This window comes from Dipodomys merriami, unplaced genomic scaffold, assembly GCF_024711535.1.
Source record: "Dipodomys merriami isolate MVZ:Mamm:240054 unplaced genomic scaffold, mDipMer1.0.p SCAF_55, whole genome shotgun sequence".
Classification (NCBI taxonomy): Eukaryota; Metazoa; Chordata; class Mammalia; order Rodentia; family Heteromyidae; genus Dipodomys; species Dipodomys merriami.
The window spans coordinates 4,233,373-4,260,736 of NW_027206124.1; the positions used below are offsets into that span (position 1 = coordinate 4,233,373).

The 27,364-nt window shown below is 57.0% G+C and overlaps 3 protein-coding genes across 4 annotated transcripts in view; 1 reads left to right on the plus strand and 2 right to left on the minus strand.

Annotated features, from left to right (window-relative positions):
* The window catches only part of L3mbtl2 (L3MBTL histone methyl-lysine binding protein 2), a 22,528-nt gene extending 14,728 nt beyond the window's left edge, over positions 1–7,800 (plus strand). The window contains exons 9-17 of the mRNA XM_069999623.1: positions 691–922; positions 1,609–1,685; positions 1,847–1,951; positions 2,770–2,917; positions 3,150–3,232; positions 3,454–3,688; positions 4,325–4,390; positions 5,190–5,306; positions 5,919–7,800. Of these exons, the coding sequence (XP_069855724.1) occupies positions 691–922; positions 1,609–1,685; positions 1,847–1,951; positions 2,770–2,917; positions 3,150–3,232; positions 3,454–3,688; positions 4,325–4,390; positions 5,190–5,306; positions 5,919–6,031 (1,176 nt within the window). The 3' untranslated portion in view covers positions 6,032–7,800. The remainder of the gene's footprint in view (positions 1–690; positions 923–1,608; positions 1,686–1,846; positions 1,952–2,769; positions 2,918–3,149; positions 3,233–3,453; positions 3,689–4,324; positions 4,391–5,189; positions 5,307–5,918) is intronic.
* Positions 5,227–17,349, minus strand: Chadl (chondroadherin like). Its single transcript, XM_069999622.1, has 6 exons — positions 17,289–17,349; positions 15,320–15,488; positions 13,017–14,726; positions 12,348–12,514; positions 9,922–10,120; positions 5,227–5,374 (listed from the first exon to the last, which is right to left on the minus strand). The coding sequence occupies exons 1-5, from the start codon at positions 17,294–17,296 to the stop codon at positions 9,934–9,936; spliced, it is 2,241 nt and encodes a 746-aa protein (XP_069855723.1). The 5' UTR covers positions 17,297–17,349; the 3' UTR covers positions 5,227–5,374; positions 9,922–9,933.
* A 1,079-nt stretch (positions 17,350–18,428) lies between these two features.
* Rangap1 (Ran GTPase activating protein 1) overlaps positions 18,429–27,364 on the minus strand; it is a 28,339-nt gene continuing 19,403 nt past the window's right edge. For both annotated transcript variants that reach the window (XM_069999625.1, XM_069999624.1), the window contains exons 7-16: positions 26,570–26,728; positions 26,011–26,124; positions 25,130–25,229; positions 24,956–25,040; positions 23,454–23,631; positions 22,066–22,185; positions 21,255–21,357; positions 20,048–20,136; positions 19,783–19,904; positions 18,429–19,398 (exon numbers count right to left, since the gene is read on the minus strand). In XM_069999625.1, coding sequence (XP_069855726.1) covers positions 19,329–19,398; positions 19,783–19,904; positions 20,048–20,136; positions 21,255–21,357; positions 22,066–22,185; positions 23,454–23,631; positions 24,956–25,040; positions 25,130–25,229; positions 26,011–26,124; positions 26,570–26,728 — 1,140 coding nt within the window. In that variant the 3' untranslated portion in view covers positions 18,429–19,328. The remainder of the gene's footprint in view (positions 19,399–19,782; positions 19,905–20,047; positions 20,137–21,254; positions 21,358–22,065; positions 22,186–23,453; positions 23,632–24,955; positions 25,041–25,129; positions 25,230–26,010; positions 26,125–26,569; positions 26,729–27,364) is intronic.

Sequence of the window (27,364 nt, forward strand, 5' to 3'; positions counted from 1 at the left end):
GCCACTTCTAGTTTTCTAGTGGTTTATTGGAGATAAGAGTCTCATGGTCGGGGCTGGGAAGGTGGCTCAGTGGTAGAGTGCTTGCCTTGCATGCATGAGACCCTGGGTTCGATTCCTCAGCACCACATAAGCAGAAAAGGCTGGAAGTGGTGCTGTGGCTCAAGTGGTAGAGCACTAGCCTTGAACTGAAGAGCTGAGGGATAATAGTGCTCAGGCCCAGAGTTCAGGCCCCACAACCAGCAAAAAAAAAAAAGAGTCTCACGGTCTTTTCTGCCCAGGCTGGCTTTGAACTGTGATCCTCAGATCTCAGCCTCCTAAGTAGCTAGGATTACAGGCGTGAGCCACCACTGCCCGGCTTCTGTGAGATTCTTATCTCCAGTTAACCACCAAAAAGCCAGAAGTAGGGGCTAGGAAGGTGGCTCAGTGGTAGAGCACTTGCCTTGCATGCATGAGGCCCTGGGTTTGATTCCTCAGCACCACATAAGCAGGAAAAAAAAGCCGGAAGTGGCGCTGTGGCTCAAGTGATAGAGCACTAGCCTTGAGTACAAAAGCTCAGGGAGAGCACCAAGTTTCTGAGTTCAAGCCCCAGGACCAGCACACACAAAAGAAGAACACAGGAATGCAATGGGAGGGGTTGCATCGCAGCGCTGTGATGCTGTCTGCAACAGGCCTGTGTTCAATGTCTTACAGATGGTGGAGAGCATGAAGTACCCCTTTCGGCAGGGCATGCGCCTTGAAGTTGTGGACAAGGCCCAGGTGTCCCGGACCCGCATGGCTGTGGTGGACACAGTCATCGGGGGCCGCCTGCGGCTCCTCTACGAGGACGGCGACAGTGACGATGACTTCTGGTGCCACATGTGGAGCCCCTTGATTCACCCTGTGGGCTGGTCACGGCGTGTCGGCCACGGCATCAAGATGTCAGGTTAGCAGAGTCCTGGGCCAGCGTGGCACCCCACGCCATGTTTCCCTAGGGCTTGGCAGGCACACTTGCCCTGTACCCCACAGGAGTAGGAGACTGCCATCTCGGTCCCCTGGGGACAGTCCCTGCCATCCACACAGGCTGAGTGACTTGACTTCATTCAGCTCTACTTGGAAGTGGTAGAACCCGGATTTGAACCTAGAAGCTAGTATCCTCAATGCCACGTGGAAGAGCCTGAGTCTCACGGGCTCTCCCAGCTCCAATAGTGCGGTGGCTCCCGCCTGTCATCCCAGCTGCCCAGGAGGCTGAGATCTGAAGATCCCAGTTTAAAGCCAGCCCAGTCAGGCAAGTCCGTGAGATTTTAATCTCCAGTTAACCAGCAAAAGGCTGAAGAAGAGAAGTAGCTCAAGTGGTAAAGCGCCAGCCTGAAGCAAAAAAGCCAAGGGAGAGCACTCCAGACCTGAGTTTAAGTTCCAGGATTGGCGCCAAAATCCCTTCCCCTCAAACCCAAAAGCTCCCGTGGGGAGTGCTGGGTGTGTTCTGGGCCGCCCAGCACAGGGAGACCCTGCGATGCAGCCCGGAGCTGAGGCAGGGCACACCCTCGGTTCTGAGTGCCCCGGCCCGGCCCGGCCCGGCCCCTTCGCTGCCTTCAATCCTTTACTCTTTGTCCCTCCCTCTGCAATCTCAAGAGCGGCGAAGCGACATGGCACATCATCCCACCTTCCGGAAAATCTACTGTGATGCTGTTCCTTACCTGTTCAAGAAGGTGAGCTGCGGTCCAGGGTGCTCTTCCCTGCGCCGTCCTTCATTCAGGGCTCAATGAGCCTGGCTTCTCCCCGGGACTGTCCTCTCTCCTTGTTCCTTTCCCATATCACCCGCTTCCCCCACCTCTCCCTCAGCCTTCCCCAACCTCCCTCCTCCTTTAAGGTACGCGCAGTGTACACAGAAGGCGGCTGGTTCAAGGAGGGGATGAAGCTGGAGGCCATTGACCCCTTGAATTTAGGCAACATCTGTGTGGCAACCATCTGCAAGGTGAGCCTGGGCCCCCTGCCCTCTCCACGTGGCTCATGGCACACAGCTCTGCAGTTTACTCTTGGGGTCTGACCCTGTCCTTTGGTACCCAGATTGGCAGGAGGGGAGGGGCCTTGCCTGCCCCTTGCTTAGGACCTGCCTTCCTGTCAGGGTCTGAGTCACCATTGACACACACACACTGCTCGGCCGAGCCTGATCCTGCCCTGGTGACGGGCAGAGCCTGCCATGCCAGGCTTACTATGGGCTTCCCGCCACTTGCTTCTCCTTTGCCGGCTGGTCTGTCCCACAGCCCCACCCACTGGTGGCTTAAGAAGCAGCTACTGACCAGTACCGATGGTTTACACCTATAATCATGGCTACTCAGGAGGCTGAGTCTGAGGATCATGGTTCAAATCCAGCCCAGGAAGGAAAATCTGTGAGACTCTTATCTCCAATAAACCACCAGAAAACTGGAAGTGGCACTGTGGCTCAAGTGGTAGAGCACTAGCCTTGAACTGAGGGACAGCGCCCAGGCCCAGAGTTCAAGCCCCACCACCGACAAAAAAAAAAACACAAACAGGCAGCTGCTTGCCTCAGCCTGCTAGAGGACACGAATGATTGTCCAGCCAGCCTGTCCCAGGCTGCCCCGCCCCACGGTCCCCATTAAGAACACAGAGGCAGCAGGACACAGCCTGCCGTCTGGTGCGCTGGGTACTGTGCGGCGCGGCAGAGCTCGCTCTCCAGTGAGGATCCGCCTCCCGTCCGTCCCAGCCTGGCTTCCTCGCTGCGGAGGAGCTGAGCTCACGACATGACCCCGTCCACCTCGTGCCCTCCACTAGGTTCTCCTCGACGGCTACCTCATGATCTGCGTGGACGGGGGCCCCTCCACCGATGGCTCCGACTGGTTCTGTTACCACGCCTCCTCCCACGCCATCTTCCCCGCCAACTTCTGTCAAAAGAATGACATTGAGCTCACCACCCCTAAAGGTGAGGCCTGAGGCTGGGGCGCGTGGAGACTGCGTGGGGCAGCGGGGCGTGCCCGGAGCTCAGCGCTCGCTCCCCTTGCGCCTGAAGGGCGCGAGCAGCCTGCACAGCAGCCTGGTGATCTAGAGCCATCCCAGGCTGGGTCCTGATCAAGCTGCACTGGCTTTTCCAGAACATGCTCCTTTTCCCTGACTCACGTCGTACCCCCACTTCCCTCTCTTTTCTGCTCTTCTAGGCTACGATCCCCAGACTTTCAACTGGGACACGTATTTGGAGAAGACCAAGTCGAAAGCAGCTCCATCGCGACTCTTCAACATGGTGAGGCGGCTCCAGGGAGGCGGCCCCTTGGTACCATCATGGGCATCGCACCCACGATGCTGCTTCCTTCTCCACAGAGGGGCTTGGAAGGGCCTTGGGGGTCACTGTCTGGGGCACTCTTCCCCAACCCTTTTCCAGCAGCCTCCACCCCCCAGGAGAGCCGGATTACAATGGATTACAATGCCAGCTGGCCCGACAGCTGCCTTCTGCCCTCCCCACAGGACTGTCCCAACCATGGCTTCAAGGTGGGCATGAAGCTGGAGGCCGTGGATCTGATGGAGCCCCGGCTTATCTGTGTGGCCACCGTGAAACGAGTTGTGCACCGGCTCCTTAGCATCCACTTTGATGGCTGGGACAGCGAGTATGACCAGTGGGTGGACTGCGAATCCCCGGATATCTACCCTGTTGGTTGGTGTGAGCTCACAGGCTACCAGCTCCAGCCACCCGTGGCCACAGGTCAGGCCCTCCTGTCTCCAAGGGGCTCTTTCTTCCCTTTGTTTCCTCTACCTTGTTCTTTCCTGCCTACTGCTTCCCCTCCCTGTGCCCAGCCCAGTCCTCTGGTATGATTGACAAGTCTCCGGGCCCTCCTAAGCAGAGTGCCACCTGCTCCCGACCTCCCTCTCCCTCTGGCCTGCAGAGCACCTTCCTTCATTTTGCCCACCCTGTCATATGCCCGAGCCCCTGAGCACCCAGGTGAGCCGCCCAGGCCCTCCCTCAGCCCCCCACACCCTGTGTTCTTACTTCCCACTCGAGCTTCTCCTGTGTGTGCAGGCAGGGCTCTCGGTGTGTGCCTGTGACCTAGAACTCTCCTTCCTCTTTTTTTTTTTTGTCGGTTGTGGGGCTTGAACTCTGGGCCTGGGCGCTGTCCCTCAGCTCTTCAGCTCAAGGCGAGTGCTCTACCACTTGAGCTACAGCGCCACTTCTGGTTTTCTGGTGGTTTATTGGAGATAGGAGTCTCACGGTCTTTCCTGCCTGGGCTGGCTTTGAACCGAGATCCTCAGATCTCAGCCTCCTGAGTAGCTAGGATTACAGGCGTGAACCACCAGGGCCCGGCTTCCTCTCCTTCCTCTTATCCTTGTCTCTCCACTGTAGAACCATCCACCCCTCTGAAAGCCAAAGAGGCTACGAAGAAGAAGAAGAAGCAGCTTGGGAAGAAAAGTAAGTGAGGCCCCAGGAGCCGGGGCGCGGCCCGCAGACGCCTGGCTCTGGGGCCCCTCCCCCCTCCTTGTCCTTTGGCCCCTTGCGCCTTTCATCCTGTCTTTGGGGACCCAGAACGTGTAAATAGGGCATTCAAGCCCTGCCAGTGTTGAGGATGCTGAGGAGAAAGGACGAGAGACTGAGAGGGAAAGGGTGCAGCCACCTCCTCTGACTAAGGTTATGGCGTAGAGACCTCTTCTTTCCTGTAGGTGGCCACATAGCCAGCTCTCAAGACTCCACCTGGTTTTGGGGTGCATCCTGAGCAGATAGATCCTGAGGCCAGTGTGGTGCTCTGGGTTGGCAGGGTGGAGAGAGACAGGGCAAGGTGCCCAAGCTGCCCAGGTGAAGCCTGTGATGACCAGGCGGCCGCTGTGGCCTGCAGCATGTGGAACAGAGGACGTCGTGAGATGGGGCGGGGCGGGGCGGGGCGGGCAGGGGCTGGGTCTCCGGGCAGAGCAAGGTTAAGATCATGTGAGGGGACAGCGTGTGTTGTGGGAGTCCAGATACCCTCCAGAGTGGGGGAGCCAATCAGAGAGCAGAAGGGAAATCTAACCACAGTGACCCTGCTCCTCAGCTTAGGGAAAGGTGGGGTTTGGGACTTCCTGTGGGATTCCCGTCCTGAGCTGGGGCGCACAGCGGGTGGGGTGGAGGCTCTCTGTCCAGACTCCCGCTCCCCTCTGCTGTGTCCCTGTGGGTGACAGCAGCCCTTGTTGGGTCAGATCCAGTTCTAATGCTGGTTTGAATCCATTTTTATTCAAAGGAAAAAGAATTCTACAGACCAAGCCCCGGCCCCTCAGACAGGGCTCCAAGAAGCCCCTGTTGGATGACGAGCTGCAGGCCGCAGGCGCGATCTCGTCACAGGCCGTTCCCGACGACAGTAAGCGCCGCCATGCTGGGCTGAGACAGGCCCCCTGCTCCACGCTCCGAGGCTGTCTCCTTCCCCTCCTGGGCACAAAAGAAGAGGGTCAAATTGGAAGGGCATTTTCTGGGCGCCAAGCAATCCTTGAACCCATGAGCCTGGAGAGTCCCATGAAACCCTTCCCCGGGGCTGAGAGTGGGGCTTAGTGGCAGAGAGCTTGCCTAGCATGATTCCTCAGGACCACATTACCAGAAAAGGCCGGATGCGGCGCCGTGGCTCAAGTGGTAGAGCGCTAGCCTTCAGCAAAAAGCAGCTCAGGGACAGTATCCAGGCCCTGAGTTCAAGCCCCAGGACTGACAAAAAACAACAACAACCAAAACACGTCCCCTCCAGCTCTGAACGGAGTGGAGTCCTCCTCCAGCGGGTGTCTGCCCAGCCTGGCTGGCCGGGCTACACCGCATCCCGATCTCTCTTTGCTGCTGCCTGGGAGGGAGGGCAGAGGTGGCCTCCTAGCTCTGCCACCTCCTGAGGGTCCCGTCGTAGGAATCCGGCACCTTTGCCTCGTTCCTGGACCCCCACCCTGTCCCTGGTCCCCACACTCACTCCCTGCTGTCCTGCCCCTCCCTGCAGTCATCACGGTGTGTGTGAAGGAGGAGCACGTAGACGCAGCCTCGCCTGACAAGGCTTCGGACCCTGAGCTTCCTGTCCCCGTCAAGAGCATCAAGCAGGAGACCGACGGCTGAGCTCCACCACCAGCCTGGCCCCTTGCTGGAAGCGGACCGGGCCCGTCTCCCTGCTGCCACCCCACACACCCTCGAGTCTGGTCCCAGAGCCTGTGTGGTGTGTGGAGGCCACACGTGCTAAAGGACCTGCCTCTGCCAGCTCGTGACCGCGCTGCCCGGGGCCCCACCCCGCTCCAAGCGGTCCTCCTGCAGCCTGAGCCCCCCACAGCGGTCACCCTGGCCGCACCCTCTCTCTGCCACACCCTCTACACCCGGCTGAGACCAGATGGTATGGGATCTGCTGTGTGCGTGTCCAAGCAGATGCCCAGCGTGGTGGCCCGTGCCTGGCTCTGCTCAGGATGCAGCGTCCAGGCGTCCAGTCAATGCGGCCTGAGCATTCTGGGGGCGGGAGCAGGTTCTTGGGGACAGAGTTGCTCTGAGCAAGGTCCCTCCGCCAACCCCAGGGAAGCCTGGGAGCAGCCTCTGCCTGCCCCGCTCTCCTCAGGGCCTGGTCCCCTGCGGCAGTGGGGAATGAGGCAGTGGTTAGGACAGAGGGTTTGGGGGTTTGGGTGACCGGGCAGTGGCCATCTTTCTCTGTTGGTGTGGGCAGACTCCTGTTCCCTAAAGGCCCGGGGGGTCCTGGCAGACGGTGTGATGGACTAGGCCAGGCTGCTTGCTGCCGTTGTATGTAGCTCAGCCATGTGCCGCGAGGGTCCCCAGCTGAATCTAACCTGCTTGAATTAGACCTGATGGTTAGCCTAGGTAGGTTAGGTATGGCCTTCATCCAGGGTCTGGCCAACATGGTGGCAGGAGTTTCCTGCTTTTCCACCGAGCTTTCTTGGGTGAGGTGAGTGGAAAGCGGAACAGGTTCGCTGCCCCGCTCACGTTTCCTTACTGTCCAGGTCCCCTTAGCACCTCATTTTCCTCTCCCCCTGCTCTCTAGAAGTTCCATGTCAGCTACTTTCCTCAGTCTCCCTTGATACACTGACCGTCCGTCTCTCCCGTAACTTCCGGGAAACCAGGGTAGAGCCCGCTGCAGCCTTAGCCCCTCAAGCCCTCGTGCAGGCAGCTCGTGCATCGGGCTGCTGGTCGCTAATCACCAACACGTGCTGACCACGCTTTCTCCGGGTGCAGCTGGCCCTGAGACGAGACGCAGGTATCCAGCCCTCCCAGCCTGGATATTTGGGACAGTGTGTTAGCCTCCTCTGCAGAAGGTTCTAGGCATCTGGCCCCCACACTCTACACCCAGGCTACAAACCCAGCCTAGAAAGGGACCATTGACAGCCAGAGTTCCTCAAAATGTAATCCATTCAGCGATGGAAGACTACGGGAGCTAGCCGAGTCCCAGTTCCCAGAGACTATGCCTTTCCCTTCCTTCTGTGCACACACCAGTCTGAGACTTGCGGCCGCAGCCTCCAGACCAGGATCCTGGACAGGAGGTGGCTGGGGATGTGTTCTACTCCCCGCTGAAGAACCCACTGCCTCAGCTTCAGTAGCAGTGAAGGGATGGTTCTGATGGACGCTTCTGGAAAAACTGGTGTGTGTGTGTATGTCTGTGTGTATGTGTGTGTTATTGGGCTTTTGTTTCTTCTTGAAGGTAGAAGGTAAGAAGCCTGCACAAAATCCCATGCTCAGAAGCCATTGTGGCCCTTCCTGGCTCCCAGTCTCCTTGTATGAGACGGTCCCTTCCTGTTAAAGTCCAATCTGTCAGAGTTGGGTGCCTTGTAGAATGCATTCTGACGTGAGTTAACTACAGAAGGCACAGCAATAAAGATTGTCACTTCTCACTACTTGAGTGCCCTGTCCTATACTATACTGTCCTTTGGCTTCCATAATTCCCCTCCCCAAAGCTATGAGGGTGGGGCCCAGGTCTTATGTCCTTGGTACCCACTTCAGACCTGGCACAAAGCATGATGAGTATTAGAACAGAGCGTACTGGTTAAGAAACCATTACTGGTGCCTACAGGTCAGGTGTTTTGTTGAGACTACGGTCTCACTGTGTAACCCACGCTGGCCTCCAGCCTCTTGCCCTGCCAGAGCCTCCCACATGCTTGTCCTCACCCAACTTAAATTTAATTGGTTACAGCTGCAGGCATTGATCTCAAGGCTCAGAGTGAACTTTGTACTTCAGCTTGCCCTTAGGGGGAGACCAAAGGTCACTGTGTCTCAACGGCCGCACCGCTGGTTGAGATCCTAACGGTCTTCCACACTGGGCACTTGCTCTATCCGAGGCCCTGCAGTGACTGATACAAACCCAGCCAACGCCCAGCACAGCAGAGAGCCGCCTTGTGCCTCAGCCATTTAGCCACCCAAACTGGATTTGTGCTTGAGGGAAGGGGAGCAGGACAACAGCCATGTGTAACGACTCCTGCACCGGACGCAGACTGCATCCAAGGTTGTATGTCCACCTTCACCGTGGCCCTGGGAGATCTTTTTCTTTTTGGTCATGGGGCCTGAACTCAGGGCTGTCCCTGAGCTTTTTCACTCAAGGCCTGGGGTGATGCAGAGAGGCTCACCCAGCTGCGGACTGCTGTAATACCTGGCAGGAAGCTGGTGCCGGTGAGCGCTGAGCTGGTATTGCCTCTGTCACCATTAGTGCCAGTTCTAGCTTCTAAAGCAGGATTTGTTCATCTGCAGCGTGGGATTTTTTTTTGGGGGGGTCCGGTCGTGGGGCCTGAACTCTGGGCCTGGGCGCTGTCCCTCAGCTCTTCAGCTCAAGGCTAGCGCTCTACCACTTGAGCCACAGCACCACATCCAGCTTTTTTTCTTTTTGCTTATGTGGTGCTGAGGAATCGAACCCAGGGCCTCAGGCATGCTAGGCAAGTGCTCTACCACTGAGCCACCTTCCCAGCCCTGGGATTTTTTTTTTTTTCTTGGTCAGTTGTAAGTCCTGAACTCAGGGCCTAGGCACTGTCCCTGAGCCTCTTTGTGCTCAAGGCTAGCGTTCTATCACTTGAGCCACAGCTCCACTCTGGTTTTTGAGTGATTAATTGGAGATAAGTGTTTCACAGGGACCTTTCTGCCCACGGCACCTTGGAACCATGATCTTCAGCTCTCAGCCTCCTGAGTAGCTAGGATTACAGGCAAGAGCCACTGGTGCCAGGCAGACTGGGGTCTTTTTAGGGGTTCCTTCCTCACACCCAGACTACCTGCACAAAGAACAGTTATGGTTTTGACTTGTGTTTCGCCTAAAATATATGTTGGAATCACAATCCCCCAGTTAACTTGGAATCTGACCTCATTTGAAAATAGGGGCTTCACAGAGGTGAGGAAGTAAGGTTATGTGGTCAGACCCTACTTCAATGCAGCTCGTGTCTGTGAAACAGGAAATCTGCAGATGGAAATAGAAGGAAGCCAGGTACTGGTGTCTCACACCTGTAATCCTAGCTACTCAGGAGGCTGAGATCTGAGGATCTCAGTTCAAAGGCAGCCCGGGTAGGAAACTCCGTGACTCTTACCTCCAATAAACCACTACAAAACCGGAAGTGCCACTGTGGCTCAAATGGTAGAGTGTTCACCTTGAGCTGAAGAGCTGAAGGACAGCGCTCAGGCCCAGAGTTCAAGTCCCACAACCGACAAAAAAAAAAAAAAAAAGGAATAGAAGGAAGCTGATACAAAGAGGCACAAAACTCGTGAAGAAGGTATGCTGGGATTATGCTACCTTTTACCACCAGAGGCAGAGACAGGATGATCCTCTGCCTGGGCTGGAAAGTCCTCATGAGACTCATCTCCAATTAACCACCAGAAAACTGGTGGTTCAAGTGGCTCAAGTGGTAGAGCGCTAGCCTTGAGCTGAAGAGCTGAGGGACAGTGCCCAGGGCCAGAGTTCAAGCTCACAATGGACAAAAAGAAAAAAGAAAGTTCTGCTCCCTGGAGACTTTGGGAGCTGGCCCACTCCCCACAGGGCTAACCTTGTCTGCACTTCAGTGTCTTCTCTTGATGCCGGTTCTCCTGGCACTGGATCTGGAGGCTGGTGTCCGCTTGGCCTTCCTGGCAGTCCAGCCTGGGCAGGCTTCGAAGACAGCGGCTGCAGCCTTCACCCTCTGGCCGCGAACACTGGGTGGAGCAGCACAAGTAGCCCCTACCCGCAGGTTCAGCCCAGTGAGCCACCTGAGGAGGAAACAGAACTTGGGGAACCCACTGGGGGATAGGTGAATGAGAACTTGAGGGGCAGGATAGGGGCTACGGGCAGTGGGGCAGAGGATCTTGACGTGGTGGCCTAACAACTATGGCCCATCATGTCACCTCACACCTCAGCACCCTCTCCGTAAGGAGGAGATGAGCGAAGTAACAATTACAGGGGTCTTACCACGTTCCACCTTCTCACACCAGTTATATGTGCTAACTCTAAACTGCATTCTTCCAGGGGCTGGGAAGGTGGCTCAGTGGTAGGGCGCTTACCTTGCATGCCTGAGGCCCTAGGTTCGATTCCTCAGCACCACATAAACAAAAAGAAAAAAGCCGAAAGTGGTGCAGTGGCTCAAGTGGTAGAGCGCTATCCTTGAGCTGAAGAGCTGAGGGACAGCGCCCAGGCCCAGAGTTAAAGCCCCACGACCAGACCCAAAAAAAAAATAAATAAATAAAATAAACTGCATTCTTCCAGTCACAGGAAGATACAATCATTCTCCCTTTTCAGAGAAAGGCACCAAGAGCTATGTAACTTTACTTGGTAAAGTCTGCATCCAGGTCTGCCTGACTCCAGAGTTCATATTGCTTGTTTGCTTTCTTTCTTTTTTTTTGGTCGGGCCTGGGCGCTGTCCCTGAGCTTTTCAGCTCATGTTGAGCACTCTACCACTTGAGCTACAGCACTACTTCCAGCTTTCTGGTAGTTAATTGGAGATAAGAGTCTCACAGCCCGGGGCTGGGAAGGTGGCTCAGTGGTAGAGCACTTGCCTTGCATGCTTGTGGCCCTGGGTTTGATTCCTCAGCCCCACATAAACAAAAAGAAAAAAGCTGGAAGTGGTGCTGTGGCTCAAGTGGTAGAGTGCTAGCCTTGAGCTGAAGAGCTGAGGGACAGCGCCCAGGCCCAGAGTTCAGGCCTCACGACCGGACCCCAAAAAAAAAAAAAGAGTCTCTCAGCCGGGCGCTGGTGGCTCACACCTGTAATCCTAGCTACTAGGGAGGCTGAGATCTGAGGATCGAGGTTCAAAGCCAACCCGGGCAGGAAAGTCTGTGAAACTCTTATCTCCAATAAACCACCAGAAAACCAGAAGTGGCGCTGTAGTTCAAGTGGTAGTGTGCTAGCCTTAAGCTGAAAAACTGAGGGACAGCACTCAGGCCCAGAGTTCAAGCCCTACAACTGACAAAAAAAAAAAAAAAAAAAGAGTCTCATGGGCTTTCCTGACTGGGCTGGCTTTGAACCATGATCCTCAAATCTCAGCCTCAGGCTGGGAAGGTAGCTCAGTGGTAGAGCACTTGCCTGGCATGCTTGAGGCCCTGGATTCGATTCCTCAGCACCACATAAGCAGAAAAAAAAAAGCCAGAAGTGGCGCTGTGACTCAAGTGGTAGAGTGCTAGCCTTGAGCTGAAGAGCAGAGGGACAGTGCCCAGGCCCAGAATTCAGGCCCCATGATTGGAACCCCCCCAACAAAAAAAAATAGCTCAGCCTCCTGAGAAGCTAGGATTATAGGCGTAAACCATCAGTGCCCAGCTCATATTGCTTTCTTATGAAATTATTGAAAATATCTGCAAAATTTCTTAGGACTCAGCCTATTAGGCAGGCAAATATTCTTTATAAATGAAGAAATCAAGGCCCAGAGAAGCAGGATACCAGTGGCTAATGCCTATAATCCTGGCTTCTGAGGAGGCTGGAATCTGAGGATCACAATTTGAAGCCAGCCTGGGCAGGAAAATTTGTGAGGCTCTTATTGCCAATTAATCAGTAAAAGTGCTGGAAGTAGAACTGTAACTCAAGTGCACAGCAGCAGCCTTGAGCAAATAAATAAACAAAACTCAAGGATGGCTGGGAATGTGGATTTGTGGTAGCATGCTTGTCTCGCATGGATGAAGCCCTGAGTTTGTTTCCTTAGTAGCACACAAACAAGAAAAAGCTGGAAGTGGTGCCGTGGCTCAAGCAGTAGGGTGCTAGCCTTGAGCAAAAGCAGCTCAGGGACAGTGCCCAGGCCCTGAGTTCAAGCCCAGTGCTGCCAAAAAAAGAAAAAAGAAAAAGAGAGGGGACTCAGAGAAGTCCACCCCAGGAAGGCAACTGACCTGGCGGGAACTCGTTCATGCCTGGCTCCCATGCTGGTCAATGGGATAGCAACATGGGCCCCCAGGGAGATGGTGGGTCCTTGCTGACAGCAGTGGGTGATTTTGGCTGGAGCTCAGGGGTGTCTACCTGTGCAGGGGGAGCAGCTGGCAGTCGCAATGGAGGGGATTTCCGCTAAGGTCAATGAGCTCCAGCTGGCTGAGATTGGGCAGGGCAGGCAGGACTCGAAGTTGGTTCTTCTGCAGGTACAGGCTCTGAAGCCCTGGACCCAGGCCGGAGAAGGCCCTTGGAGATATCTGCAAGGAAGTTCAGGGCCTGGCGTGAGCTTCTGACAGGCTGGCTGGGCCAGGTCTGAGAGAGAGAGAGAGAGCTCCATCTCCCCTAGCAGAAGAGGACAAGGTGAGGAGTCTGAAGTGGCCCAGGCAGGAAGGGCAATGCTGGGGTCAAAACCCAGGCTGCTCTCATCTCCAAGACACCCAATGCCCAGTTCATCGTTTTTTTCCTGCTCTGTCTGAACTCCACCTCTACAGATTCCCTTGGGCGCTCTCAGCAGTTGGTTGCTGCTCAGGCCCAAATAAACTCCCCCCTCCCTCTCCCATGCCCCAACAGGGCCTCCCCTCCTTCCCGGCTGCCCTTCACTGTGTGGCTCTGGATTCCACCTGCTCTGTCGTCCACACCCGTGCCCTCTAAAGGCAAGAAAAGTGTGTGCTTTATCTCGGGATTTCCATACACAGCCTAAAACCTGGCATGCCTCCGATGGCTTTATGTTTAGCTCCCTGCCACCCACCCAGCGCCCACCTGCTCCAGGCCACTGCTGTTCAGAAAGAGGTGCTGCAGGGACCTGCCCAGAGGCTCGAAGGCGCCATCTTGCAGGGCCCTGAGTGGGTTCCCTGACAGCTGCAGCTCCAGGAGGGCAGGCAGCCCCTCCAAGGCCCGAGTGGGCACCTCTCGCAGCTGGTTCCCATCGAGATACAGCTTCTCCAGCTCCCGAGCCGGCCCTAGCGCCCCAGGAGCCACGTGGGTGATGCGATTTCCACTCAGGTGGAGCCAGCGCAGGGCTCGAGCCGCAGCCAGGTCTCCAGGGGCGAGGCGGTCCACCACGTTGTCCTGCAGGTGCAGGGAGAAGAGGCTGGGCAGGGCGCTCAGGGCAGCCCCTGGCACCTGCTGGAAGCGATTGCGCTCCAAGTACAGGTAGCCGAGGCGGGGGGCCCCTTCGAGGGCCGCCGCGCTAAGCCCCGAGAGCTGGTTGTCGGAGAGGTAGAGGTAGAGCAGGCGATCGAGGCCCGCCAAAGCCCCGGCCTGCAGCTCGGCAACGCTGCAGTGCTGCAGGTGCAGCGACAGCAGGTGGTGCAGGCCCGGGAAGGCGGCGCGGGGCACCGAGGGGAAGTGGTTCCGCCGCAGGTCCAGGAGCTCAGTGCCGTCGGGGAAGCCTCGGGGCACGGCGCGCAGCCCGCGGCCCGCGCAGCCGGCGTGGCGGGACTCGGAGGCACATGCGCAGACGTCGGGGCACGGCGTGGCGGAGGAGGCCTCCTCCTGCGTCGGGGGGCGCGGGGGGCCTCGGGGTGCCGCCGCCAGGTCCTCGTCCTCGTCGTCCTCCGCGGCCTCCCACGCCGCCTCTCCCGGGCAGCGCAGGTCCGAGGGCCGCAGGGCGTCCAGGGCCTCGGCCCGCAGCCGCCGGGGCCCGCGGCACGCGCCGTCCGCGCGCACGCGAGCGCGCGCCAGCCACTCCAGCAGCGGCCGCGCCTGGCAGCCGCACCACAGCGGGTTGCCCTGCAGCCGCAGGCGGCGCAGCTGGCCCGGGCCCTGCAGCGGGGGCAGCGTGTCCAGCTGGTTCCCTCGGAGGTCCAGGGTGTGCAGGCGCGGGCAGTGGGCGAAGGCCCGGGGCCCCAGCGCCTGCAGGGCCCCGTGATCCAACCTCAGCTCCCGCAGGCCGGGCAGGGCCAGCCCGTCCTCCTCGCCCGTGTAGGTGAGCGGGTTGTGGCCCAGCTCTAGCCGAGCCAGGCTGCGGGCCTGGGACAGGGCGGCCCCGGGCAGCGCCTGCAGCTCGTTGTGGTGCAGGCCGAGGCGGCGCAGGGCGGGCAGGCCGGCCAGGGCCTCGGGCGCCAGCACGCTCAGCGCGTTGTGCGACAGCCGCAGCCAGCGCATGCGCAGCAGCCCCTGGAAGGCCATGGCGGGCAGGTAGACCAGGGCGTTGTGGGCCAGGTTGAGCGTGGCCAGCGAGCCCAGGGCCCCGAACGTCCCCGGCCGCAGCTCCTCCAGCAGGTTTCCCTCCAGCTCCAGCCGCCTCAGCGAGCCCAGCCCGTCCAGGGCTTCCTGGGGCAGCGAGCTCAGGCGGTTGGAGGCCAGGTTGAGGAGGAGCAGGCGGCCCAGGCCTCGGAAGGCGCCTTCGGCCACCAGCTCCACCCCGCAGTGCCGCAGGTCCAGGTGCGTGAGGTGAGGCAGGTCCTGGAAGGCAGCTGGAGGAATCACCTTCAGCATGTTGCCCTGGAGGTCCAGCCTCTGGGTCAGCTGGGGGCGGGAGGGACACATGGCAGATTGGCACAGCGCTGTCCTGCTCCTCCCCAAAGCCTGGCGCCCCAGCGCCAAGCACCCCAGCCCTGGGATGAGTCCCCCCCTCCACATCCTGTCATTCCTTCTCCCCTCCCTCTAGCTCATGACTCCATAGGAGGCAGAGACTGCACCCTACCCTGCGCAGCCCCAGTTGGGCCACAGGGCCTGTAAGAACTCATTTGCCTATAGGTAACCGATATTTCAGTCACACAGGGATTGTGGGTTATCCGCCATTACTGATTATGCTTCCCGTTTTACAGATGTGAAGACGGAATTTGTAGAGCTCTCTCAGTCAGATCGGGCTCTATCCTGGGGCTTGAACTGAGCTGTCCTTGAGCTTTATTTGCTCAAGGCTAGTGTCCTACCACTTGAGCAAGAGCTCTGCTTCTGGCTTTTTGGTGGTTAATAGTCTCTTAGACTTTTCTGCCTTAGCTCTCAGCTTCCTAAGTGGCAGAATTACAGGCAAGAGCTACTAGCCCCTGGCCAGACCAGGCTCTTGCAAGCTCCTTTGCCTCCATGCCAGCCTGTGCCCAGGCTACTGCCCTGCTGACCTCAGGGATGGTACTGGGCACTTCCGTGAGGTTCTGGCGCCGGCAGGCAACGTGCCTCCTGGAGTTGTCACAGATGCAGGTCTGTGGGCAGCGGTGAACGGCCGTGTGCCAAGCTGGGCTTAGCAGCAGCACCAGCAGCACCAAGGGACCTTGGGTGGAGCTCTGAGGCCTGGAGAGGGAAGAAGGTGTGGATTCACTGGAGCAGGATCCTCAACTAAGCCCCAGCTGCAGTGCGGCTCCCGGCCCAGATTCTACCTTTGGGTCCAGGACAGTAAAGAGTCCTGGCTGGCCCAGGTCCCTCACCCTTGCACTCCTGTTATCAACTCTGATTTATATGGGAGGAAATGGAAGCTCAGAAAATTAGCCTGATGAGTCCTTCTGACTCTGTTGATGAGGACTGACTGGATGTGAGGATGACTTTGGGCTTCCAAGCACCATCCCTGGTCCAGTCCTTCGCTGCAGGGCCAGCTCTCCCCTAGCAGAAAGCCCCTAACTTAAGTTGGTAACAGGAGGCTTAGCCCAGATTTCAAGCAACACTGGCAGCCTCGGGGGTGTGGTGTGTGTGATTCTGAGTGGACTCACTGGCTGTTCAGAGCAACACTAACACTTACATGGCAGGTAAGCAGCCCAGACCTCCTGTTTACTTTCTTGCTTGTTGGTCATGGGGCTTGAACTCTGGCCCTGAGCTCTTCAGCTCAAGGCCAGCACTCTACCACTTGAGCCACAGCACCACTTCCAGTTCTCTGGTGGTTCATTGGAGGTTAAGAGTCTTACAGACTTTCCTGCCCGGGCTGGCTTTGAACCGTGATCCTCAGATCTCAGCCTCCTGAGTAGCTAGGATTACAGGCATGAGCCATTAGCGCCTGGCTAATACTTTCTATCTCCCCTTCAATTCAGTGCCATACGCTGACATGGACTGGGATAGGAGACTGAGGTTTGGCTTTCAGACTGCACCCTGAGCAAGATGTCCATCTGTCCATCTCCCCACCCACCTGCCCATCATCCACCCCCTTCATGTCACAACTACAGCCACTGCCCGTGCCTTAGGGACACCACTGCCACCATGGCTCTCTCCTGGCCTCCTTTATGTTCCTCTCATCACCCAGCAACCACAATGAATTTTTATTTATTTTTGGGTCCGGTCGTGGGGCCTGAACTCTGGGCCTGGGCGCTGTCCCTCAGCTCTTCAGCTCAAGGCTAGCACTCTACCACTTGAGCCACAGCGCCACTTCCGGCTTTTTTTTTTTTTCTGCTTATGTGGTGCTGAGGAAATCGAACTCAGGGCATCAAGCATGCAAGGCAAGCGCTCTACCACTGAGCCACCTTCCCAGCCCACAAGAATTTTTAGAACACAGATAGGACCCTGACATCTTCAGCTGCAAACCTTCCCGTCTCCTTCAATCCTACCAAAAACCCACACTCGTGATTCAGCTGAATCCTTCCCGAGCACATGCCGGCTCTGCTGCTGCTGCACACGCTGAGTCCTCTCCTCACTACCGGGGTCATCTAACTTGCCCAGGTTTTCCTCCTGTTCTCAGCTTGTATCCCACAAGGCCTCCGAGCAGCCTTCCTCCATGCCTGGGCTATTCGTCTTCCAAACCTCCCCCATTGCTGCTCCCTAGATCGCCACTACCTACTTCTCAATGTCTTTTGGATCCTGGGGGCCCTCCTGCCCCCAGAGCCGAATGGCCTTCTCGAGTCTGTGCTCATATCGGAGCAGCGAGAGGGCTCACCAGACAGAGCCCTGAAAGGACAGGAATCCGGGATCCAAAGACCAGTTCGGATCTCTGCTGCAAGGCCTCAATCCACCGGAGCAAGTCCCGGGACCCACCCCTGGGGGAGATCTTGGACAGTCCCTGGTTCAGGAAACAAAGTCCCTGCCACCAGCCCGAGGCAGAGAAGGCTTCCCTGTTCTGTGGCCATCAGTGGATCCACAGCTCCTTTGCACCCTTGGGACCCGAAGACTTACCCCTCCATGCTCCTGGGAACTGCCAGCACTGTCCGGAGGCACAGCACAAGGGAAAAGCCAGCGCCGGTCCCTGCCCGGGCTCCGGCGAGAGCCCCTCCTTGGCCCACAGGCCTGGCAGCAAGGACAAGGCTGAATGGAAAGCATTGTCAGCAGCCCCGGGCGCTGGGGCTTCCCCAGGCTGTGGGCAGGGGTGGGAGCAGTGGCTGGCTTTCCAGGGCCTCCTGACCACTACAGACCCAGCAGCACAGCCCAGGCCTCAATCCTCCGGCTGGCCAGCAGGGCAGGGCCCCTAAGAGCCAGCCTGTGGCTCAGCAGACCTTGGGATTCTCTAGGCTCCATGGTGTCCGGGGCAGGCTCAGTATAGTTACCAAGCCTGTTGCCTAATTTCTGAAAAACATCTAATGGGACTGGCATGGTGGTGCTCAGCTGCAACCCCAGCATTTGGGAGGCTGATGTAGAGAAGACAAACTCTAGGCCAGACTGGGCTGCACAATTAGATCCTGTTCTAAAACAATACTAGGCAACTTGAGCAACTGCTTGTTCATAAGGCTGCCTTAAGGGATAAGGTAAGGAGCTAAGAATGGTTAACCCTTTCTTTTCTGTTTGTGTTTAAACCTATGTGGTTTTTTTGGTTGGTTGTGGGGCTTGAACTCAGGGCCTGGGCTCTGTCCCTGAGCCTCACAGTTTTGGCTTTTTGTGCATGTGATAATGAAGAACGGAACCCAGGGCTTCATGCATGCTAGGCCAGCACTCTACCACTAAGCCACCTTCCCAGCCCAGGTTCTTGGGTTTTTGAGACCTGACCCCAGCAGATCCAGGGGCTGCTGCTTGTAAAGCTCACGAGTTCTGTGAACCGAGTCTGGAAAGCATTCAGAGACCTACTAGAGGAGCAGAGCCCAGAGGTTAGATAAGAGGCGAGATGCGGGCAGCAGGGCTGGCACCTCCTCAGCACCTCCACCAACCCGTCAGCTGCCCCTCACTGCCTCTCCTGACAACTCAGCTAGAAGTGGGGGAGACCGGGGGTGGGGCTGCCCATACACCAGCTCATGCCATAGGGCTGCTGCCCTCAGGCAGGTGGGGGCCGGTATGTGCTGAGACACAATAAGGTAGCCCTTTAGGTGAAAGAAGGCTCTTGGCCACCACAGCTACCACACGACTTTATTCAAAAGCTCCCAGGCACAGCCCAGACACAGCACAGAGGAAAGCATGAGGTGGTCATGGCCACAAGGGAGGCCACAGCGTGGCCCTCGCCCAGCCCCGATCCCATCTCTCCCCCAACACAAAGGGTCTTTGAGGAGCAGAGATACCGTGCTGTCCTGAGGACCTGCCGTCCTTCCCCAGGCTGGGGAACAGATCCGAGCCAGCGAGGCACCCCTAAGGCTGGGGCCCCGCTGGACACCAGGGCCTGCGCAGCCCTATTCCAGGACCATGTCATGGGGTCAGCCCCTCTCCCCCACTCTCCCAGCCTCTCTTCTGGTCCATGAGGTGGCCAGGGATTTGACCACTGCCGACAGCCTTCCAGTCCCCCCAGCAGTCTCTTCTCAGTCCCAGGGGCCAGCACAGCAGGCATGATTGGTTTGGTGACGAAGGCAGTGGCTGCAGGCCCAGGCTGGATGTGAAAGAGCCAACCACGACACAAAGGCAGGCACAGGACCCGGGCAGCTGTTTTACTGCAGCCCAGGAGTGGAGCAGGGAGGCAGGGACAGCCACCAGGGCCTCAGGCCTGAAGCAAGTTGTCAGCAGAGCATCCTTGGATGGCGGTGAGTTTAATGGCAAAGCGGCTTGCAGCCCTTTCGTCTGGGGGCCAGCACCCCTCTGGGGAGCAGAGCCAGTCCAGCAGGGAGTACTGAACCCCCCCCAATCCCGACAGGAAGCACACACCTGGCCACGCACCCATCCAACACACACCACACACCAGACGAACGCCCTCCCTGCCTCTGGGCGGAGCCTGTCCCAGGGGGTGTGGCTGCGGCTCAGTTCCTCCAGTGTCTCTCCAGTCACAGGTGCAGGCTGAGGGATGAGAAGAGGCTCGTGTGGAGTCTAGACCTTGTACAGTGTCTGTAGCAGATTGTGGCGGGCAAAGGAGCAGGTTTCCAGGGCGCCATTGGGCCTGTGGGGGAGACAGGCGAGTGAGGGGGGCAAACATCCCCGGCCCTGGAGTCCCACCGCCAGCTGGAATGGGGGCATTTCTGGGTCAGACTCATTGTTCTGGTTTTCAGGCATTCTACAAGGGAGATAATTTTTGTTATTCTGGAGGCTGACATCTGAGGATCACTGTTCAAAACCAGCCAGGGCAGGAAAGACTATGTGACTATTATCTCTAATTCACCATCAAAAGCCAAAGTGGAGTTGTGGCTCAAGTGGTAGAACGCTAGCCTTGAGCAAAAAAGCTAAACCCTGGGTGCAAGCCCCAATACTGGCACACACACCTGCATGTGCACCCCCACACGCGCGCGCGCGCACTCACACACACACATAATAAGACTCTTCTCACTTGGTCACAAATGCCAGCAGCAGGGGTGCAAGGGCCTTGGGGAAATAATCCTGCTGCACCATGTGATTCAGCGCCATCAGGGGGCCATAGAGATTGGGAATGGCCTTGATCTTATCTTCACTCTGCAAGAACACAGAAAGGGTGGGCAATCTCCTGTGTGACCTGCACAGCCCTGGATCCCCACCAACTCTGACAAAGCCATGTGGTGGAGGCCTGTCATGAAGACGCGGCTTCCCCACGTGGGCCCCTGCGCTCCCAGCCTCACCTTGAGTAGACCCATGTGGACCAGGAGCCTGGTGAGGAAGGTGTTGGAGTTGAAGGATGAGCAGCTGAATGCCTTCTTCATGAGCGCATCTGCAAGGGAGAAGCAAGTGCAGCGGTGTGCGTGGATAGGCTCAAGCCCAGGGCACCCACACACCTCATGCACACAGGCTTAGCCTCGTCTTCCTGCCATCTTGCCCTAGCAAGAGGTGGGGAGGGACGGTGGAGATGACACAGATACTAGATTAAGGGACAACTGCCAGCTGCGAAGGGGGAAGGGCTCACTGTCCCCACCTTGCATCACAGGCTAAAATGGGTGTGGTGAAAGGCCCACAGTATGTACCTCATACAGTGGGGACAGCCCAATGTGTGATGGAGAGCCCCATTGTGTGTGAGAGAGGGAAAGAGAAGGAAAGAGAGAGAATTAAAGGGACCAGTTGGGATTGTGCCAGCCTATTTGCTATTCTGTGGAAAAGAATTCAGGCTTCAGCTGGGTGCTGATGGCTCACGCCTGTAATCCTAGCTACTCAGGAGGCTGAGATCTGAGGATCATGGCTCAAAACCAGCCTAGGCAGGACAGTCTATGAGACACATCTCCAATTAACCATCAGAAAGCCAGAAATAGTGCTGTAGCTCAAAGTGGCAGAGTGAAAAGGTTCAGGGATAACGCCCAGGCCCTGAGTTCAAGCCCTATGACCGACAAAAATGATAAAAAAAGAAATTCAGGCCTTACAACAATAGAAAAAAAAAAAAAGGAGAGGGAAGAATGCAGGCTTCTTATTTCCACAGATGCTCCTCAGCCTCCCAAAGATGGTTCTAGAGCCTCCTGCCTGGCCATCTTTATGTCACAGAATGGGAAAGGAGAGGGTGGTGCCAATGAAGGAAGCCTCATGAGCGATGTGTTGACCCCCAAGGGCTCAGCCCAAACCTCCTGATAGGATGGGTCATGACTTGAACACGGGACCTTGTTATGGCCTTCTAGACAGGCAAGCCCTACACTGATTGCTCCTAGGATGAGCTCTAACAACATATAGCTACGTGGCTTTGGGAGAGATCTGTTTCCCCAGCTGGAAACTGACAGCACACAGGCTATTCCATGGCAAAAACCAGTCGATGGAACCACTGGGGGCTCGCAGTGGCTCCACACAGCGTCATCTGCGGCGCCAGGCACTGGGGGATGAGCCGCCCAGCCCCCACAGCGCCTGCATTACCTACTGCATCGTGCACGGCGGCCCTCACAGAAGCTTCATCCTTGAACACGGATGCCACCTTCAGGAAGGCAGACACCACCTTCTCAGGGTCCGATGTGTCAGTCTAACAACACAGAGACAGCAGCTGGTAACAAGAACCAGAGCCCCGGGGCTCAAACACATGGGGGAGACTGGGGAGGAGAGGTCTTGGCAGAGTATGGGACGTGGGTAGCTAGGGCCAGTTCTCTGCTCACGGCAGGCTCCGTGTCTGGCTGGAGTTGCCCACAGCAGGTGGAATGAGTGAATAAGCGTTAGATTATGACAGCCAGAGCCTTCTGCTATGAGCCGAAGAGCTCAGGGACAGCACCCAGGCCAGCGTTCAAGCCCCATGACCAACAAAAAAGAAAAAAAAAAAAGATGGTGCAGTGGCAGTGTCTATCAAGTCAGCTGTGAGGAAAACAGAAATGAGAGGATCGTCATGCAGCCTGGCATCCATGCAAAACCCCACTCAAAAATGATAGAAGCTGAAAGGGCTGGCTGCAGGCTTGGCCCTGCCTAGCAAGCTTGAGGCTCCTGAGTTCAAACCCCAGAACTGCCGGCGCCTCTCGCCTCCCCCCACAAAAAACTCTCAAAAAACCCCGGCTGGAAGCGTGGCTGCACAGGTAAGAGTGCCTGGCAGCTCTGAGGCCGAGTGCAAACCAACCCAGCGCTTCCCCCGCTCTCAAAGGCCGGGGCAGCTCAGGCCCCTGGCTGACGGCATCCGGGGGGCTCGAGACTCAGCCCTTTGCTGGGGCAACATGCGCAGGGCCGGGGGTGGTCGAGGCAGCCTTACCTGCTGGGCTATCAGCACGGAGCCCTTGGGCCCGAGGCGCAGCAGTTTCTCCGGGGAGGGGAATGCCAGGAAGGTGGGCACGTCTGTGGGGGGTGGCGAGGACAGCACGGGGGCCGGCTCCTGAACAACACACACAGCCGTTCTAAGGACCCTTCTTCCACCCTCCCCTCACTCCCAGCCGGGCACTGAGGGCTCACGCCTGGAATCCTAGCTACCCAAGAGGCAGAGCTCTGAGGATCATGGCTCAAAGCCAGCCGGTGCAGGAGTCCATGAGACTCTTATCTCCCCTAAACCACCAGAAAACTGGAAATGGCCCTGTGGTTCAAGTGGTAGAGCGCTCGCCTTGAGCGGAAGAGCTGAGGGACAGTCATGCCCAGGTCCAGGGTTCCAGCCCCAAGACCAACCAGAAAAAAATTACAAATAAAAATCACTCCCTGCTAAGTGCAGCCCCCAAAGGAGGGGGGTGTCTACAGATGCTGGTGCTGACTCCTGGCCCTGGAGCCTTGGGGGTGCAGGGTAAGCCCCTCCCCAGGACTTCAAGGTGCTCTTCATCATGCCACACAATGCCGCAGTGATGGCATACATGGGGGCTAAACAGACTCCATGAGGAACCGCAGTACAGTGTGGGTGCCTGCAAGCAGCAAGGAAACACCCACAGCTGAGAAGTGCCTTGCTTTCCAGCTTTGCAGACCAGAGAAGCCCAAAGCAACGTGAGTGGAGCGTTCTGAGAGCTTTCTTTAGGATCTTGGATGACGGATGAATCGGGGAACACCAAATCAATCTGTCACAGTCATGGCCAGTTCAGAACTGGGCTGGGCACTGTCCCTGACTCCTCTGCTCAAGGCTAGTGCTCTACCACTTGAGCCACAGCATCCGAGTAGGTCACTGATGAGCCTCAGAGGCTCTTCTTGGCTTCAAATCGTGATCCTCAGATCTCAGCCTCCTGAGTAGCTAGCATTACAGGAGTAAGCCACCAGCACCAGGCTGTTATTTTTTTTTCTTCCACTACTGAGAGTTTAAAATTCTGGGCCTAATTACTAGTAAGCAAGCACTCTGATCACTGAACCATACCTCCAGACCTTACAATTTTGCCTATATACATACTATGTACCTATGTACAGTTGCATTACAAAAGTGAATAAACAAGCCGGGCACCAGTGGCTCATGCCTGTAATCCTAGCTACCCAGGAGGTTGAGATCTGAGGATTGCACTTTGAACCCAGCCCGGTAAGAAAGTTGGTGAGAAACGCATCTCCAGGAAACATAGAAATAGAGCTGTGGTTCAAAGTGGAGAGCACTAGCCTTGAGCAAAAAGAACTCAGGGACAGCGCCCAGGCCCTGAGTTCAAGCCCCATGACTGACAAAATACAAAACAAAAGAGAACTCACCCCACTGTTGGGGTCCAGAATCTTCCGTGGTGTGGCTGACTCCTCTCCTCGCCCTTCCTGCTGTGCTTCTTCCTCATCCTCTTCCTCCTCTTCGTCCTCTTCCTCCTCCTCCTCTTCTTCCTCGTCCTCTTCTCCCTCCTCCTCGTCGTCTTCCTCATCATCCTCGCCCTCATCATCACTGCGGAGAGGAGCGGGCTCTGTGAGACCCTCCCTGCCACGTGGCCCAGGCTAGCTCAGAGGGACGAGGGGAAGGGGGGGCCTGCCCCGAGGGAGCACGAGGATCAGCAGGGAGCACATCACTCATTCTCTCATTGTCCAGGGAGGCCACGCTGCGGAATGGACCCTGTCCCAAACAAGCCCCAGATCCCCGTGGATGTGGAAGAAAGGATCTGGGGGAAGTGGCAGGCTGAGCTGTCCACGGCGGAGCCACGCAAGCTCACGTCACAGGAGAGCTGTGTGTGGAAGGAGGAGGCGGAGGACTCCTGCCTGGAGGAAAGCCAGTCCCTTTGCTCTTCACTGTGCGCACTGGAGGCGTGGACCCACGGAGCCCCAGGCCTCCACAAGGGCCCGGCCCAGCTCCACCCACAGGGCACACCCCGCAGTTCCCACTACCTCTTCCTTTCTAGTCAGTCTCTGGAGAACAACACAAACCTGTCCCCTGGCAGGTCAGGCCCCACCCCCACCCTCCAGACCTGCTGTTTCCTATGTCAGGATCAGACCTCACACCAGCTTTCCTGCCCCGCATACACACGTGCACACACACACACACTTTTTTTGTCCGTTATGGGTCTGGAACTCTGGGCCTGGGCGCTGTCCCTGAGCTCTTTAGCTGAAAGCCACCGCTCTACCACTTAAGCCACAGCACTACTTCTGGTTTTCTGGTGTTCACTGGAGATAAGAGTCTCTAATATCTAATTCCTGCCAGGCTGACTTTGAACTGTGATCCTCAGATTTCAGCCTCCTGAGTAGCTAGGATGACAGGCGTGAGCCACCTGCGCCTGGCTCATTTCTATCTTGCTGTCTCAGCCTTTTCACCCTAGCACTTGGCACAGGTGTCTTAAGTGTTACAGGAAGACAGAGCAATATGGAAGGCCCAGGGACTTGAGATGGGTCCCTGCCTCATTGGTCCTGGTTGTATATAATCTGGGTTCTAACAGGTTCCAGGAGTGATGGAGAGCAAGAAAGGAAGATGACACATTGGGGCCTTCTCGTGCTTGAGGCTTTCTCCTGTGAGTCAAGGAGCCAGGGAGGGTTGTAAGCAATGGAGTGATGTGTTTGATTTATGCTTCAGAATTCTGGCCAGAACAAGGGACACAGGTGGTGGTGACTTAGCCAGGGGCCCAGGAAGGGGGAGTGTGGAGCTGACTCAGGACGTCACTGCTAACATCACCAGGGCTGCTGGGCCTCTGACCTTCGCTTCCACACAAACCTGAAAGACCCTGAGCTCAACCCTCAGACTCTGGGCGAGAGGGAGGAGAGACAGGCGCGGCGGCGCTCCTTACCTGAGGGAAGCCAGCACTTTGGTCATGTTGAAGCCATCCAGGACCTCCTGAAGCTGCTCGCAGCCCTCTTCTCCCAGGGCGTTGCCTGTTCCAGGGAGGAGGGCGGTGAGGGTGGAGTTGGGTGGGGTGGGCAGGGCGGGGGGGGGGGGGGCTGAGACACCCCCCCCCACCTACCATTGAGATCCAGCTTCTCCAGCTCCGTCTTGTCCGCCACAGCCTCAGCCACGGCCAAGGCCGCATCTCTCTTGATCTCACAGAAGGACAGGTTCAGCTCCTGAGAGCGGAAGGACAGGGTGGAGGGAGGGAAGACCTGGCTGTCCCACGGGAGGTAGGTGTGGGCAGAAAGGTAGGCCACCAACCATCAAAACAATACCAGGGCCGGGCATTGGTGGCTCACGCCTGTCATCCTAGCTACTCAGGAGGCTGAGATCCGAGGATTGCATTCAAAGTCAGCTCAGGCAGACAAGTCTGAGATTCTCATCTCTAATTAGCCAGCAAAAAGCCAGAAATGGAGACATGGCCCAAGCACCAGCTATGAGACAATAAGCTAACCGAGAATGTGAGGCGCTCAGTTCAAGGCCCTGGACTTACAGAAAACTTTACAGTAACTAATGGTAGACACCACCACTCCTGTTTTTCTTGGGTCTTGAACTTTGGGCCTGGGCGCTGTCCCTCAGCTCTTCAGCTGAAGGCGAGAGCTCTACCACTTGAGCCACAGCACCACTTCTGGTTTTCTGAGTGGTTTATTGGAGATAAGAGTCTCACAGACTTTCCTGTTGTGGCTGGCTTTGAACCACGATCCTCAGATCTCAGCTTCCAGAGTAGCTAGGATGACAGGTGAGAGCCACCTGCGCCCGGCTACACGCCTCCTGTTTTTACCATGAAGAAACTGGCTCAAAGGGGTGAAGAGACAGACGCAAATATCATTCAAGTAGAGGTGCTGGAACTATCCAGGCTCACCTGCCTGCAGACCAGACCCTCCGCTGCCAGGTCCTCCCTCCACAAGCAGGAGGCCTGCACACGGGAGAGCAGCTCCAGTCAGAACCACCGCTCACCTTCAGCTTCGGCAGGCCCCCGCGGACGGCGTCTGCAATGGCCACGGCGCCCTTGGAGCGCACCAGGCAGTCCCCGAAATTGATCACCTCCACCTGCCTCAAGGTCTTCAGGGTCTGTGTGGAAGCAAGGGCAGAGGCTGGTGGGGCCTCAGCACGCAGCCCTAGCCATGTCATCAGGGACGCCCACACACTGTTTTCTGTGTCCCGTGTCACCTCTACATCTCATCAGCTCTTGTCACGCCCTTCCTGGGCCCCTGGCTGAATCATCACCACCTTGTGCCCCATGTTCTGGCCAGAATTCTTCCTGAAGCATAAACCCAACAGATCACTCCATTGCCTACAACCCTTCCTTGCCTCTTCTGACTCACAGGAGAAAGTCTCAAAACTGAGAAGGCTGGCTGCAGCCCCCAGGCAGCCACCGGGGAGCAGGAGGCTGCAGGGACAGACACTGGGGAGCTGAGACCCTGTGGATGCATGCAAATGAGCTGGGGGTGAGGAGGCGGGGCATCACAGCCCCGCCCTGGTGCTGAGCCAGTCCAGCCCTCCAGCGTGGCCTTACCTCAGCCATGGCCACTGCGCCTTTCTCAGTGAAGGTGTTGTCATTCAGGTTGATGACCCGCAGCAGGGGGTTAATGGCGAAGGCCTGGGCCAGCGCTGTGACGCCAGGGTGGTTGATCCCATTCTGTGGCATGTGGACCTCCTCCAGAGTCCCAATAATCTGCAAGGACACAAGGAAGGGGCGGGAGGCAGGCACTAAGTGGTGTCCAGCGGGCAGGAAAGCCGCACGCACTGGCACAGATGGCCACCTGCACTGGCCTGGAGCATGCTGGGGTCTCAGGAGAAAAGTCAAAACCTTCATTTGCTTTTCTTCCTTTCTGTTGGTCAGTCATGGGGCTCAACCTCAGGGCCTGGACGCTGTCCCTGAGCTTTTCGGCTCGAGGCTAGGATGCTATAACTTGAGCCACAGTGCCATTTCCAGTTTTCGGAAGGTTAACTGGAGGGAGAGAAGAGTCTAGGGGGCTGGGAAGGTGGCTCAGTGGTAGAGTGCTTGCCTAGCATGCATGAAGCCCTGGGTTTGATTCCTCAGTACCACATACACAGAAAAAGAAGTGGCGCTGTAGCTCAAGTGGTAGAGAGCTGAGCTGAAGAGCGGAGGGACAGTGCTAAGGCCCAGAGTTCAAGCCCCACGACCGACAAAAAAAAAATACATACACAGAAAAAGCTGGAAGTGGCATTGTGGCTCAAGTGGTAGAGTGATAGCTTTGAGCAAAAGAAGCTCAAGGACACTGTCCCGGCTCTGAGTTCAAGCCCCAGGACTGGCAAAAAGAGAGAGAAAAAAAAGGGTCTCATTGAA